This window comes from Pan troglodytes, chromosome 4 (genome assembly GCF_028858775.2).
Source record: "Pan troglodytes isolate AG18354 chromosome 4, NHGRI_mPanTro3-v2.0_pri, whole genome shotgun sequence".
In the NCBI taxonomy this organism is placed as follows: Eukaryota; Metazoa; Chordata; class Mammalia; order Primates; family Hominidae; genus Pan; species Pan troglodytes.
This window is the reverse complement of record NC_072402.2, coordinates 60,124,988-60,141,046: the sequence shown is the minus strand read 5'-3', so window position 1 is coordinate 60,141,046 and position 16,059 is coordinate 60,124,988. Positions and strand designations below refer to the sequence as shown.

The following is a 16,059-nucleotide window of genomic DNA, read 5'->3' as shown; positions in this document are numbered from 1 at the left end:
CCTTCAAATCTGCTTACCCTGCCAGATATTGTTTCACTTTCCTCATCTGTAAAATAGGGATTACTTTATGATGGAATCCCCACAACAACCCCCGGAGGTAGGTACGATATAAGTGCCTTGTTCCAGGTCATACAGCTAGGTAGTGTCAGAACACAGATTGAAATTCAGAAGCCTGGCTCCGAAGTTTGAGCTCTCATTCACCGCACTACATATATCTATGGGAGGATAGGCGACACATGTATGTAATAAATGTGTGAGCATTTATTGTACTGGAAACTCTCCAGCTCCTCCCTCTCTACACGATCCTTTGCTTCTAATTTTGTCAATCACAGCACCTTCCCTGGCCCTTACTTTGTTCTTGCCAATCTCCTCTCCTTGAGCAGAAGAGGGAAGGGAGCCTGCTCCGTAGGTGAACAGCTCCTCCGCGGAGGCATCCTGTTTTCTTAGTGCAATCACTAATTCGCATTGCAAAATGCTTTATCACATGAGTGGGTTAAGCCATTCTAGGAGCATTCACTGAGCGCTCAGAGTGGGAACGTTTATCAGGCATGCAAATGCTAACTTACTTTCTAGAGAATGTTTAACTTAAAAGCCTAAAGAAATCTCAGATAATTCACTTCGGAGTAGAAACCTCCTTCAGCCGCGCTCACTACGGCGCCCGGCTTCGCGGCACCGGCCACTAGAGGGCAGTGGCCGCCGCAAAGCCGAGGCGGGCGGTGGGCTCGGCGGCTCGGCCATCGCTTGCTCTCGCCTGGCAAGGGGCTCTCGGCCGTGGATTAGCGCAGCTGGAGACGTGGGAGGCCGCGGGCCCCGCCCCCGACCGGCGGCGGCTGCGGCGGCCCAGCGCGGCAGTCGGCGCTGGGAAGTGGAGGCGCTGCGAGCGGAGCCGCGCGGAGGGCGGGACCGGCGGGTCCGGGCAGCGTGGGTTTGCCGCCTTCGGGGCTCCAGTCCGCGCGCCAGGGCTCGAGCAGCACCGCGGGCCCCTCAGGTGGGCCTCGGCTCGGGACGCCGGGAGTCGGGGCGCCGGGACCATGGCGCTGCGCGCCCGGGCGCTGTACGACTTCAGGTCGGAGAACCCAGGCGAGATCTCGCTGCGAGAGCACGAGGTGCTGAGCCTGTGCAGCGAGCAGGACATCGAGGGCTGGCTCGAGGGGGTCAACAGCCGCGGCGACCGCGGCCTCTTCCCGGCCTCCTATGTGCAGGTGATCCGCGCCCCCGAGCCTGGCCCGGCGGGAGACGGCGGCCCGGGCGCCCCGGCCCGCTACGCCAATGTGCCCCCCGGGGGCTTCGAGCCCCTGCCCGTCGCGCCCCCCGCCTCCTTCAAGCCGCCGCCTGACGCCTTCCAGCCGCTGCTGCAGCCACAGCAGGCGCCGCCTCCGAGCACCTTCCAGCCGCCCGGCGCGGGCTTCCCGTACGGCGGGGGCGCCCTGCAGCCGTCGCCTCAGCAGCTCTACGGCGGCTACCAGGCCAGCCAAGGCAGCGATGATGACTGGGACGACGAGTGGGACGACAGCTCCACGGTGGCGGACGAGCCGGGCGCTCTGGGCAGCGGAGCATACCCAGACCTCGACGGCTCGTCTTCGGCGGGTGTGGGCGCAGCCGGCCGCTACCGCCTGTCCACGCGCTCCGACCTGTCCCTGGGCTCCCGCGGCGGCTCGGTCCCCCCGCAGCACCACCCGTCCGGGGCCAAGAGCTCGGCCACCGTGAGCCGCAACCTCAATCGCTTCTCCACCTTCGTCAAGTCCGGCGGGGAGGCCTTCGTGCTGGGGGAAGCGTCAGGCTTCGTGAAGGACGGGGACAAGCTGTGCGTGGTGCTGGGGCCCTACGGCCCCGAGTGGCAGGAGAACCCCTACCCGTTCCAGTGCACCATCGACGACCCCACCAAGCAGACCAAGTTCAAGGGCATGAAGAGCTACATCTCCTACAAGCTGGTGCCCACGCACACGCAGGTGCCGGTGCATCGGCGCTACAAGCACTTCGACTGGCTGTACGCGCGCCTGGCCGAGAAGTTCCCGGTCATCTCCGTGCCCCACCTGCCGGAGAAGCAGGCCACCGGCCGCTTCGAGGAGGACTTCATCTCTAAGCGCAGGAAGGGCCTGATCTGGTGGATGAACCACATGGCCAGCCACCCAGTGCTGGCGCAGTGCGACGTCTTCCAGCACTTCCTGACGTGCCCCAGCAGCACCGACGAGAAAGCCTGGAAGCAGGGCAAGAGGAAGGCCGAGAAAGACGAGATGGTGGGTGCCAACTTCTTCCTGACCCTTAGCACGCCCCCCGCCGCTGCCCTTGACCTGCAGGAGGTGGAGAGCAAGATCGACGGCTTCAAGTGCTTCACCAAGAAGATGGACGACAGCGCGCTGCAGCTCAACCACACTGCCAACGAGTTCGCGCGCAAGCAGGTGACCGGCTTCAAAAAGGAGTATCAGAAGGTGGGCCAGTCCTTCCGCGGCCTCAGCCAGGCCTTTGAGCTGGACCAGCAGGCCTTCTCGGTGGGCCTGAACCAGGCTATCGCCTTCACCGGAGATGCCTATGACGCCATTGGCGAGCTCTTCGCGGAGCAGCCCAGGCAGGACCTGGATCCCGTCATGGACCTATTAGCGCTGTATCAGGGGCATCTGGCTAACTTCCCGGACATCATCCACGTTCAGAAAGGTAAAGCCTGGCCCTTAGAGCAGGTGATATGGAGTGTATTGTGCAGGCTGAAAGGGGCGACTTTGACAGCAGTACCACTGTGGGTTTCAGACTCATATTCTACAGGTGAGGAAGCGAGCAGAGACGTGGACGCCTGGGTCTTTTCCCTAGAGTGTAAGTTGGATTGCTCGACAGGCAGCTTCCTCCTCGAGTATCTTGCATTAGGGAATGAGTACTCTTTCTCGAAGGTTCAAAGAGTACCTTTGATGACAGTGCTATCATTTTAGAGTTTGAATAGTTGAGTAATGAGCTGCTCAAATCTGTAATCTTGAGACGAGGGTAGAATTAGAAGGGGACCCAAACCATGTTAGGTATCTGAACACTGCACTGTCACTTAGTGGTGAGTTTCAAAAAGTGAGGAAATAATGGAGAAGAACGGATGTCTGTAAATAGAGAGAAATCTGCTTTCACCCTTCCACACCTCTCAATCTCTGCTTTGGTAGAGGAATTAAGATCAATTCTCTGAGTTTAAGAACTTCCTGCAAAGAATTCTTGCCTGCAATCTTTACGAAGTGAAGTAATTTCAGGAAAAGCGTACTCATTTTGAGTTTGAAATCTATTAATGTACTGAGATTGAGAACGTTGTTTAGGAAAATTGTTTAGGGAAACTACACAGAATGAATATAATCTGAGTATTGGATCTGAGAGCAGCGTTGCTGGTATCCAAGTGAGTTAGCTGTCCAGCTATCAGAGTTCATGAGTTATTAATAGTTGTTAGTGTCTCTGACCTTTGCTAAAGCACCAGAATTTGCAAATTAAAAAAAAAAAAGCAGTAGTGCTTGTCTTAACATTTCTTACTAATGTGCATTCTCATATAATGCCTTGATTGAGGGAATGGGGAGGTGTGGGAGTTAGGGAGGCAGTCTTGCCTGTGAAAGTCCAGTGTAGGGGCGGCTGGGCAGGGAAACCTACTCCTGAGCAGGGAAACCTACTGTCCCTGTTTTCCTGAGCGGGTCTGGCCTTTACTGATGAAGTGCTCACTGCCTTTCTGGTGGGCCAGTCCGTTTATGAGCAACCCTGATCTCTGGCATGTCTTTTCTTGTATTGAACTGAAGTTTGCCTCCCTTGATTGTCTTTCTGTTCCCTGGGACCGCCTTCAGACTTTTGGAGACAGCAGTCTCGCTTCCTTCCTCTCTGCTTCTCTCCTTCCCCTTCCAAATGCGTGACTGGTCTTCTGACTCCTATGGGGGAAGGGGCTTGCTGGGAGAATGATCTAACGTTTTCAGTCTTGTTGCTTCCGCTGAAAGGGAGTACCCTGGACATCAGTACTAATTTTAGTAGAGAGTAGTAACTTCTTGGCAATTTGCGATTTGTAAATGCAGTCTAATATTGAATTCGCTTTTTGTGCAATCATATTGCTGTTGGCCTGTATTAAACCTGTATTTACATTACCTATGCCTTTTTTTAAAACATAAATTGTTATGAATCTTTGACTTTTTTGACTGGTGTTGGTGGAACTGCCTTTGTGAGCCTTTAATGGAGGGATTTAGCATTTAAATTCCATTGTGTTACATCATTCTGGACCTATGCTGGCTGCCCTTTTACACATTTCTGTGAGTTTGTGCAAATTACTGGTGAACAGTTGAAAGGATGGAACCAAGTACAGACACTTGGACATGTGTGCTGGGCCGCTGGTGTCTGTCTACTTTAGCTTGGCATCAGTTCATTCACTGTCAATCACACCATGCACTCAGCCTTTGTCAAATGGCCTGCTTTTGAAATTATATATTAGAAAAGGTATGGTGTGTGTTCTAATATCTATTTTGAGTTTACAGCAATGGTCTACTTAGTCTATTAAACCATCTGGTTATGGCCAGGGTCACGCCTGTAATCCCAGCATTTTGGGAGGTCGAGGCAGGAGGATTGCCTTAAGGCCAGGAGTTCGAGACCAGCCTGGGCAACATAGGGAGACTCCCGTGTCTACAAAAAATAAAGAAGTTAGCGTGGCATGGTGGCTCATACCTATAGTCCTAGCTACTAGGGAGGCTGAGGCTGGAGGATTGCTTGAGGCTAGGAGTTAATTTGAGGTTGCAGTGAGGCATAATTGAACCATTGCCCTCCAGCTTGGGTGACAGAGCAAGACCCTGTGTCCAAAACAAAAAATATATAGCTTATTTACTTCTTTATTTATTTTGTAGAGACAGGTGTCTTGCTATGTTGCCCAGGCTTGTCTCTAACTCTTGGGCTCAAGCAATCCTTCCAGCTCAGCCTCCCAAAGTGCTGGGATTACAAGCGTGAACCACCATGCCCGGCCTAGTTTATCTTTTTTAAATTATAGAACTGGATTTGTCTCTAGTCACTTGGGATTTGAAAAACTTCCTTCATTAAAACCAGTATCATTTTATGTGGCTTAACAGATTCAAGAGCACTAAACATAATCTCTAGGAACTTTGGAAAGAACAGCAGTTGATATTCAGTATAGTTTGTTTCTGCTGTAACCTTGGTGTGTAATGTACAGTGAACCTGTGTCCCTAGATGACACATCTTTAGAAAGTACTACCGTTTAAAGTGACAGTGTGCGATACATAAGGCTAAAAGCATTTGCCTATAACCAGTGTTTATCAAGGATGCTAGTGTAGGCCATTTTTAGGAGTATAGATGAGACAAACATCATAAGCCAGGATAAAAGCTTTCTGAGCGTATTCAGGACTTGTGGTTGTAAAGAGCATCTCAATTCCATCACCTCCCCAACCCCAACTGTTACACACTTGAAATATGGCTAATGTGACTAAGGAACTGAATATTGGTCAACAGAGATGATAGAACTTTTCCATCAGTGCTGAAAGTTCTATTGGACAGTGCTGTGTTAAACTGCTGGCTGCAGTTTAACTATCAACCCCATCGTAAGTTTCTCCAGCAAATTATTATATTTTAATATACTTTCCTGATAGCTTTATTTTTACTTGGTCATCTCATTGCACCTCCTCCTTCCCCTATAGGCTTAATTAATAAAAACTGGGAAGGGGGAAGCAAGTCCTGCTAGATTCTTCTTTGCTGAATTTCCCAAGCACTCAACCTGAGTGACATTTCAGTAGTGTGAGCATCTCTTGCAGTGTGCCTTTATGTCCCATTCAGAAAACACGTTGGTTACGGAACGGATGTCTGAGGCCATCCTGGTGAGAACCCAGCTGCAAAATGAGGGTGGAAAACTCAAATACTCTTAAATGTTGGTGGGCTGAAATTTTCCTGACTATACTAAATACTGAACCCATTCTTTAAACTAATAATGGTTTTAGTGTACGTACTTTCTGCAAAAGTGAAGAAAGCGATATACTTCCTTCAGCCAAAAGAGAATTCTGGAATTTTGATTTTTTTCCATCAACGGATGGAGTCTAACTATTTAGGTTAATGGAGTTGAGCGAAGAAAGACGGTAGTTTGCTGTAGTCTGCGGTACATTAGATGGGAATTCAGAATCTATCGGAATTTTATTTGTGTTTTGCTTTGACCTAACAGGAGTCCTTTAAGTTCTTTGTTCATAGGTAGCTCATCAATCCCTGACTAGGCAGTGTGCAGATGTTTGTCACCGACATGTAACCCCTGTGGTCTTGATTTTTTTTTTCTTAAGTGATAGCATTTTATCTTCTCCCTCTTTATCATGCCTGTCTGCAGTATACCTTTATAGTGTTGATGTTGATGAGTTTGGGTAGTACTGAGGAATATATTTTATTATTAGTTTCTTGGCATATTCAGTTTTGTTTCCAAAGATATGATCAATCTCTAATATTTAATAAAGCTAAATCTAGGTGGCAGCAAGTTGAGGTTTAAAAGCTTTAGGTTTACCTCTTGGGACTATTGCTAAAAGGAAGACTGTAAAAGATTATGATAAATACTGGTTTCATCCTTGTTTAGGAATTTGGACTAAATAAAAATGGCTAGAGGGAGTTCCTTTAAGTGAAATGTCTTTCTTCTAGAGAAAAGGTGTAAAATAGTGTTAAATTGATTTGTCGGTTTGGGCTGTGTGAAGCAGGGAGGCAGGACTAGATAAGTAAATAGGCAGTCCTGTTTTCTGTACTCTTAAATATACAGACTCTACTTCATTGCTCTCTAAATGTTCCAGATGGAGCCTTTTTTCAATAAAAGCCCCAGGACCTCAGGAATGGTATACCAGTAGTGGGCCTATCAGTCTTGCTGGGTAGAATTTCACCATTGTGCTTCCTTTTACCACTAGTAGAGTTGGCCTGATGTCCTTCAGACATTAATTAAAGATAGCTGGAGTCCCAGCAGGGCACACAAGGTAAGGCTGGGCCACACGGAGACCCTTCCCTGTCTGCTCCCCATTCTCCTGTAGCTAAAAATAGCCCCGAAAGGGTGGTGCCAGGAATACAGAGAAAAGCTCTAAGAAGTTGGGGCTGTTTGCAAATTCATCCTTATTTTTGAAACCTCCGGGCTAGAAATTGAGGCTGTTCATTCTTTTTGTTTTCACTCCATCTTTAGTTGAACCCATTTCTCCTCTCCCCTGCATTTACCCCCAGCTGTTCTCTAAAAAGACCTTATGTCTCTAAAAAAAAAGAGAACAGGTCTGGGGCTTACCCTTTGCCCCAGTTTGTGTTTTCTTAGTGAAAATAAGGTGACTGTTGGTGCTTTCGAAATACATGACTCAGTTCCTTGGTTAAAATATAAATGTGACTGCCCAAGGACAGTCTTGGGCACGAAACTGGGTGTGGGCACCGCTCATACCACCCCGTCAGGGGTTTCTCAGACTTCTTTTTTGAGCCACATAGCCTTCAGAGTCACGCCGACCACAGTGGGACTGAAGGGAGGCAGAGGACCTGCACTCCCACCCTCCTCCCAGTAACTCAGGGAGCCTATGAGGTTTCCTTGTTCAGAAATGTTGTCCTGTCTGGCCATCTTAGGACTTCTAAGCATGATGCCAGAACCCAAACAAGTGAGAAGTTCTGTGATTCACTTACATACACTTCCCTTGGACTATTTAATATGTTCCTTCTCTTTGGGCTGAATAAAAACTATTATTGTATTGCCCCATGTATTTTTAAATCAAAGTTTAAATATCAAGTTAGATTTAATTTGCCATATATTTTTGAAGCTCTGTATCATTAACTAAAGGATTATAAAGTGGCAGAGTAATGCTGAGCTCTGTTTGACAAGATTATATCCGGAAGGCAGACGTGTATCATATCTCCTATTTATACAACACAGACTAGAATCTGGCCGCTCTGCCGGTGTCTGCAGGAGGGCTGGGTAGGCCTCTGGTCTTCAGTGAGTTATTTGACTAGCTATAGAGACAGATCAGCCAGCCTCGGCAGTTCCTTGTGCCAGGATTCTGAGAGCCTGGTGGATGGGCCAGTCTGCCCCAGGAGTTGCACCAAGGGGTGGGACTGGGCTGGGTCTGCTGAGGAAGCTGTGCCAGTGAAGGGGCAGCATGCCAAGCCAAGAAGCCGTGGGTGCAGAGCCTTATCGCAGTGGGAGCTGGCCTGTCGGGACCAGCATGGGCTCTGGAGGGCCAGTGTGTGGGCATGGAGGAGTTTTGGACAAGCTATTTTAACCTGCGTAACACTCAGTTATCTTTGGCCAAGTGGGGGCACTTCCTCACAAGGTCAGCATGAGAATTAAATGTTATAGTTCATAATAGCTAGTCACTAAATGTTTATTTTTGAAAAATAGATGGGTGAATTTAAAAGGAGATGACAACCAGGCATGGTGGCACACGCCTTTAATACCAGCTACTTGAGAGGCTGTGGGAGGAGAATCACTTGAGCCCAGGAGTTCAAATCCAGCCAGAGCAACACAGTGAGACCTTGTCTCTTTAAAAAAAAAAGAAAAAGAAAAGAAAAAAAAAATATTAAGGGCACTCTCCTTTGAAGGACAATTCCAGTAATCTTATCATCCCTCCTGGCAACCTATTGCCACCCGAATTGTAGGCAAAAGTACAAAAGCTCAAGGAGTCTTCAGTCTAGCAATTAAATATCTGCTTTAATCAGTTTGCCCTGTATTGCACACCGGAAGTAATGGTAACTGGGATAAATGTAGATGTTGTTTGGAGTCAATTGTTTGTTGTTGTTCACATTGAAGAGTGTATGTAAACTGTCTCCTGCTGGCTCCCCTCTAACCCAAATCACGTGTTCTGGTGCAAATCACTTAATGTTTCTGAGCTTCAGTTTCCTCATCTGTAAAAGTGAGGTTCATTATTTCCTAGGTACCATTTTGTTAGTTGACTTTTTTAAAAAAATAAGAGTAGTCTTAAGTATCCAGGAAACTTTTAGACATTGTTTCAGGCTGATTTTAACAGTGTTCTCTGTCTGCTTATGTGACTGTTTTATGGGAGCATGAAAAGCCCTTATCAGTTGATGTGAAAGAACATTTATGCACGTTTAGTTCAGATCAGCAAACATGCATTGCAGGCTTACCTCACTAGGAACTTCAAATGTAAAAGTGATCAATACCCGGCCTGCTGCTGCCTGGTGAGGGTTCCCGGGTGTTCGGAAGCTGTGGTATGGTAGACAGCTGAAGCGACTTCTCTCTGACCCAAATTAATAGGACTACCAAAGAGATAAATTATGACAGTTTTTTTAAGATGGAGTCTTGCTCTGTCACCTAGGCTGCAGTGCAGTGATGCGATCTCGGCTCACTGCAACCTCTGCCTCGCAAGTTCAAATGATTCTCCTGCCTCAGCCGCCCGAGTAACTGGGATTACAGGCATGTGCCACCATGCTTGGCTAACTTTTTAATTTTTTTTAGTAGAGACGGGGTTTCACTATATTGGCCAGGCTGGTCTTGAACTCCTGACCTCAAGCAATCTACCCACCTTGGCCTTCCAAAGTGCTGGGATTACAGGTGTGAGCCACTGTGCCCAGCCTCTGATATTGATCTTATAGCTTGATTAAACTTTAATTTGAATGAGTTTTAGTTCACTTGTCATTTCTGTACCTTTTCTTATGACTTAACTGTCACTGTGATTTGACTTTCCTCTTCTGCTAAATAAATTGTTATTTAGCAGGTAAGGGGACAGTGAAGGAAGGGGAGATAAAATCATTAGATTTATTCATAGGACCTTCTAAAAGATAAACTAGATTTTATTCAACAAATACGTATGTACCCATCATCGTCCAGGCACTATTCAAGATGCTAGTGTTGCATCAGCAGCCAAAACAAAGATCCCCACCCTTGTGGAGCTTGCAGTCTAGCAGGGTGGAGACACTCAATGAAAAACAAACACAGGAGGTAAGTTTTGATGTATGTTGGAGTTTGGTATGTGCTAGGAGAAAACAGTAGAGCAGGGAAAGAGGGCATGGGAGGCAGGATGAAGTACTAGTAAGAGTGCTCAAAGTAGGTCTCATTGAGAAAGTGAGATTTAAGCAGAGACCTGAATCACTGTGGAGTCAGGAGAGTCGTCCAAGCAGGTATCTCGGGAGAGCTTTTCAGGCAGAGGGTTTAGCTAAAGTAAGGCCCTGGGGTGGACATGTGCCAGGCAGGTTGAGGAACAGCAAGGCCAGGTGGTTGAAGTTAAGAGGATCCTAGGAGATGAGGTCATGGAAAGTCAGATTTGTAAGGCTTTGCAGGTCACTGTTAGGACTTGGAATGAAAGCCTGAGTCAGATGGAAGCAATTACAGGATTTTGAGCCAAGGTATGACATCCAACTGGACATATTAACAGACTTAGTCCAGAGCAATGAGAATAAAATGGCGTGCGGCAGTCAAAGGTGGATGGAAGCAGGGAGCTAGTAGGAAATACTCCAGTAATCCGGGTGAGAGATGCTGGTGGCCTGGACCAGAGTGGAGACAACAGAGGTGGTGGTCGGGGAGCCGGGGGGGTGTCCCCCTCCAGCTATATTTTGGAGGTAGAATCAACAGGTTTTCCTGAGGGATGGGATTGTGAAGGATGTGACATGCAAGAGAAAGAGGAGTCATCAAGGGTGACTGCAATTTTGGCCTGGCCTACAATAAGAATTGTCAGAACAGGGGTGGGGAGCAGCAATCAGGACTTGAGTTTTCTCCTTTTAGGTAGATCAGGCTCATGCATTCTGCTCCATGTCTCCCCACCCCAACACAAGCACTTTCTAGCTTCAGGTCTAGTCCCCTTCCTTGGAGTATCCCCCTTGGATTGTAGTCCTTTTGTGAATAATTGTTAGTGTGTGGGTTATGCTTTTATGTTCCTGTGTTGTATAGCTGTTAACTACTGTTTTATACATGCATAGCAAGTACTTAATGAATGCTTGCTGAATTAATGAAGTAGGCACTCAGTAGCTACTTGGTTGATCTTGAAATAGATTTATAAGATGTTTTTGTTTTTCCATTTATATGATGATGGATAACAGTCTAAAGCGTACAGGAAATAAAGATAGAATCTAGATGTATTTTATGGATGAAGTCATTAACATGTGAGTGATTTAAAAGTCTTAGAGTTACGTGTTTATGAAATGACTTTCCATAATTCATTGGGGAGGGGAGGGGAAGTTTGAAAATGCTTAAAGTGCCAGAGAATTAATATTGTATACCTCATGATTTCACTTTATATTGATTCTTGGTGTTTAAACTTACGCATGCATACACGCACGCACACACACACACACACACACATTTTCCTCATTAGTAAGTTTTAGTTATAACATTTTTACTGGGGTCTCGTTTGCTTAATTCAGAGCACAAGATCCAGAGAATACATTCACCTTGTTGCTTGACTTGGATACACACGGAGCACTGAGCTCATGTGTAGAGCAGTAGGTACTTGCCCTCATGGAAGGCCCACTCAGTTCCTTGAGAGAGGCAGAATGTGTGCACAGAGGACTGAAATAAAAGGTAGATTTAACTTAGTACTGCGAATAAGACAGTGCATGGGAGTCCAGGGGATAGAGAGGAATTGTCAGTTTGTGTTAGAGGCTTGAGTGGCCAGCATTTGAATTCCCCCTTTGAAACATGGTCACAGTGTGACTTTTGGAGGAGGGTAGGTGGAAAGCGCACTCCTGATCTTGAAATGCTTTAGGATAGGTTTGATAAGCATACTGTAATTGATAAGCAAGGTACCCAGTGCTCAGGTCAGTGAAGGGAACTGAAGTGAGGAGCTGTCACTGTACCGTGTGACACACAGTCGTGGACATGCACCATGATGTGAAGTAGGACAGAAGGAGGAGTAATTTTGGGCAGTGGATAGGAAGGTTCAGAGGTGGCTTCTGCCAGTCTCAGTCTAAGAAGAGTTTTGAAAACAAGTGGAAGTTTGCCAAGCCGGCAGAGTCGGGGAAGGGCATTCTGGGCCGAACCATATGGGATCCGTCTTGGCTGCCTCTCAGAACCAGCCACTGAGGGGATACAGCAGAAAATGGGGCCCCACCCTGGATGTGAATCAGAATGTCTATGCTGCCTAGACATTGGTGTTCTTTGAAAAGCTCCTCACATGCTTTTGATGTGCTGCTGGGTTTACAGCTGCTGTTGGAGGTGATAGTGGAAACACGGAAGATCAAATGGGGTGCTGACATGGTCAGGCCTGCACTTAAGATGGACAGGTCCTGGTGGCAGGTGTAGAACATGGTTGGGGGTTAAGTGAAATGGAGAGTAATTCAGTAATTCAGACAAGACGTGATAACATCTTATTGGGGGCAGTGTCCGTGGCGGTGGGAGGAGAACACAGAAGGGGCTGCTTGCCTGCAGAGTGGGGTAAGGGATAGGGAGAAGTACAAAATGGCCTGCAGATTAGAGTCTCTGGGTCACCAATAGAGATGCCTGGAGATGGCCTGGAGCGGGGTCTGCAGACTACAGCCCACGGGCCAGATTCACCCAGGCGCCTGTTTGTTACAGTGCTTGAGCTAAGAATGGTTTTTGTATTTTTAAATGATTCTGTGTTTAATGGTTGTATAAGTCCCTACATAATAACCTCAATTTTCCCTCTTGACCTGCAAAGCCTAAAATGCTTACTGTCTGGCCCTTAAAGAAAATGTTTGCTGACCCTTGACTTGGATGACAAGCAGGTTAGGGGAGTGGGTGTGGCTACTCTTTATTGAGTACTTACTACGTGATAGGCAGTATTCCAAGCATTTTATATATGTCCTTTTTTTTTTTTCCACTAGAAAATTCAGAAGTGATACATTGTCTTAATTCTATGCAGGAGTGGGTATGACAGCAGTGTGGTTGTTGGCATGGGCTAAAACCAGATGGGTTTGAGTTCCTGCCAGCTTCACTATGTAATCTTGGGCCACACACTTCTTAACCTCTGTTTCCTCGTGTGTAACATGGAGTAACTATGTTATTAATACAATAGCTGATAATGCTGAAAAATATTTTTCAGCATTAATTATCAGCTATTGTATTAGTTTCCTGTGGCTGCTGTAACAAATTCCTACAAACTAGGTGACTTACAACAACAGAAATGGATTCTCTTAGAGTTCTAGAGACGAGAAGTCTGGAAGGACAGTGTGGCAGTGCCATGCTCCCTTCAGAGGCTCTAGGAGAGACCCCTCCCTTGCCTCTCCAACTTCTGGTGGTTGCCAGCAGCCTTTGGTTTTCTTTGCTCTGCAGCTGTATCACCTCAGTCCGTGCCTCCCTCCTCACGTGGCATTCTCCCTGTGTGTCTGTCTCTGTGTCTTCTCTTAAGGACACCCGTTGTCCTAGATTTAGGGCCCACCCTAACCTAGAATGACCTTACCTTAACTAATTACATATTCAGAGACCCTGTTTCCAAAAAAGGTCACAGTCAAAGGTTCCATGTAGATTTTAGGGGGACACTATTGAACACAGCGCAGTTTTTAACTCCCCCAAAGTGGTGTCATCTCATTTGGTGGCTGTGAAAACTGAGGCTCAGGGAAGTTAAGTGATTTCCAGGCTCACAGAGCTAATGAGGAGAGCTAGGATTTGAGTGCATTATTTGCCTTAAGTTGAGACTGGTATTTCTTACGCTACAATATATAACATGCTTGTTAGAAAATTGACTTATTCTACAGGCAGTCAGCAGCCACTAAAGGTTTCAAACCAAAGAGTGACGTTTAGTCATAATCAAAGTAGCTATCATGTTTTGAAGACTTCCTGAGTGCCAGGCATGGTGCTTTGTGTTTTATATTCATTATATCTATTTAAGCTTCATAGGAGCTTAAAAAAGTATTTACCTCAAAAAAGCTGAGGTAAATATTCTTCTTATACCCATTTTGCAGACAGGAGCTGAACCACAGAATTTTTTTTTTTTTTTTTTTTGAGACAGTTTCGCCCTTGTTGCCCAGGCTGGAGTGCAGTGGCGTGATCTCGGCTCACCATAACCTCCACCTCCTGGGTTCAAGCGATTCTTCTGCCTCGGCCTCCTGAGTAGCTGGGATTATAGGTGCCTGCCACCACACCCAGCTAATTTTTTGTATTTTTAGTAGAGACGAGGTTTCATCATGTTGGCCAGGCTTGTCTCAAACTCCTGACCTCAGGTGATCTACCCGTCTCGGCCTCCCAAAGTGCTGGAATTACAGGTGTGAGTCACCCTGCCCGTCCAAACCACAGAAATTTAAACTGCGAGTTCCTGGAAGCATCCTTCACTGGTGCACCCTGGCTCCCTGAGGCAGGGCTTTTGGAAGTTACTCCTGTTGGTTGGGCAGAGATGAGGAGGCTCTTAGAGTACTCCAGGGGAAGAGTTGGCTTTGGAAAGGAACAGGTGAACTCGAGACACCTGCCAGGTATCATGTCAGAACCTGGTGAGGCGCTGGCTCTCCTGAGGAATCTAGTGTTACCTTAGAGGTTTTAAGTTTGGGTGGTAGAAAGTAGTGAAGCCAGTGATAGAAGAGGTAGGCAGACTGCGAAGAGGAGCAGGACTAAAAGGAAAGACAAGGAATGGGGCTGAAGGAAGTCTTAGAAAATCCTTTTTCTTTTATTGTGTTTTTATTGTGTTTAGTTAGGTTGACATTTGCGATTTTCATCAAAGCCACGTGTTGTCTACAGCAAGACATTTTTAACTAAATGCTGATAGATGTTAGTGTGGATAATCTGTAAATTTTCACGTTTTATGATTTGTATTTCACGTATATTTTAAAACTTGATACAATTTTAGATGCTTTGTTCTGTCTTTAGTTGGTTATTTATGATTTCATACAAGGATGTCCGGATGTGGTCAGAGTAAAGACTCACAGCCACCGGACACCTGGGCCCTGCCAGTGCGAGGCAGCGGGAAAACCACAGGAGTGAGGCATGTCCTTACATTTGAAACAGCTGAGTTAGGAATTATCTCCACAGCCTCGTGATCGTGAAGGGATGTGAAGCAGCACTCAGGATAACGAAGAGTGCTTGTGCTGCTCACCAGTCGGTACCACCATGGCATACATGGCAATTGGGACAATGGAGTTTACAATTTCAGACAAAAACTGGAAAATTACTTGAAAACGAGAAATGCATTATTTGCAGATATTCTGCTAACTCCAGCATGAACCACAGTGCACTCAGATAGGGTCCCATAAGTGCCCTGGCTCTGCGTGTGTGCCCTATCTTGCCTTGCCTTGGCTTCTCTCGTAAAGAGCAGGGGCCACTTTACTCTCTTCCTGGCCCCATCTAGAGGGACTTCTGTTTAGATTTATTTTAGCAGCTTCTATTTAGATTTATTTTGGCTTGGGTCTCCCTTTATCTTTCTAGAAAAAAAGAAAATAAGGTTTTACCTTTCATTAAAGGTACTTTCCCAAGTTCACTCTTTGGTACGGATATGCTTGTTGTATGTCACGTGTCGAAAGTGTTGGCAGCTTGCAAACATATCTATTGTTGCTTTTTTTTTTTTTTTTTTTTTTTGTAGAGACCAGTATGCGTGCACATGCCTCAGGTAATTAAAGAACTGGGCACTGCAGACCTGAGGCCCCTATTTGTGTTCTCTGAATTTGAACCATTATATGGGTTTTACTTTACAAAGTCAGTTTTTTAAAAGTTTCATTGTATGGTCAGCATTATCAAGGATAGTATGTCTACCTTATTTTATTAAGAGTCTATGGGTATCAGATCTTTAAGAAAAGAAACAATACATGGTTTTCTTTCTTACTCTCAAATTTTAAAGTCTTCATCTATATTTGCTTGGCTACAGGCAAATCAACATTGCCACCATACCCAAAAACACTTCTCAAATAAAGACACTGTGTTTTCAGAATTCTCCTGAAACTATCACCCTAGTAATTTTATCACGTTTAATATTCATTATGGGCTGGAACACAAGAACCTTTATGTATATAAAATTAGCAGCAAGAAACAGTTTTACCAAATAAACCACAAGAGGTACAATCATGTGATTTCTCTCTTCATTTTTGGAATGAGATAAACTGTATGACTATATATGCATAGTAACTAAAATAATCATCTTTTAAGGTATTTATACGCAAGTGAATATTTGTATTCAAACTGAATGTCATTCTGCCTTTAGACATTAGGTGATTGCTGAATGAAGCTATAAGAACTACTTAATTAGAATATTATAA

At 46.0% G+C, this 16,059-nt stretch overlaps 1 protein-coding gene across 9 annotated transcripts in view; it reads left to right on the top strand.

The window, feature by feature from the left end:
- The first annotated feature begins 803 nt into the window (after nt 1-803).
- Nucleotides 804-16,059, top strand: part of SNX18 (sorting nexin 18) — a 131,334-nt gene continuing 116,078 nt past the window's right edge. For 4 of the 9 annotated variants that reach the window (XR_008547992.2, XR_008547993.2, XR_008547994.2 and 1 more), the window contains exon 1: nt 804-2,652. Coding sequence is in view for 6 of the 9 variants with exons in the window: in XM_054684366.2 (XP_054540341.1) it covers nt 1,032-2,652 (1,621 nt within the window). In the remaining 3 variants the exon portion in view is untranslated. Of the gene's footprint in view, nt 2,806-16,059 lie in introns of all 9 variants that reach the window. The other 5 variants (XM_054684365.2, XM_016953314.4, XM_009449164.5 and 2 more) reach the window with 5 other exon arrangements.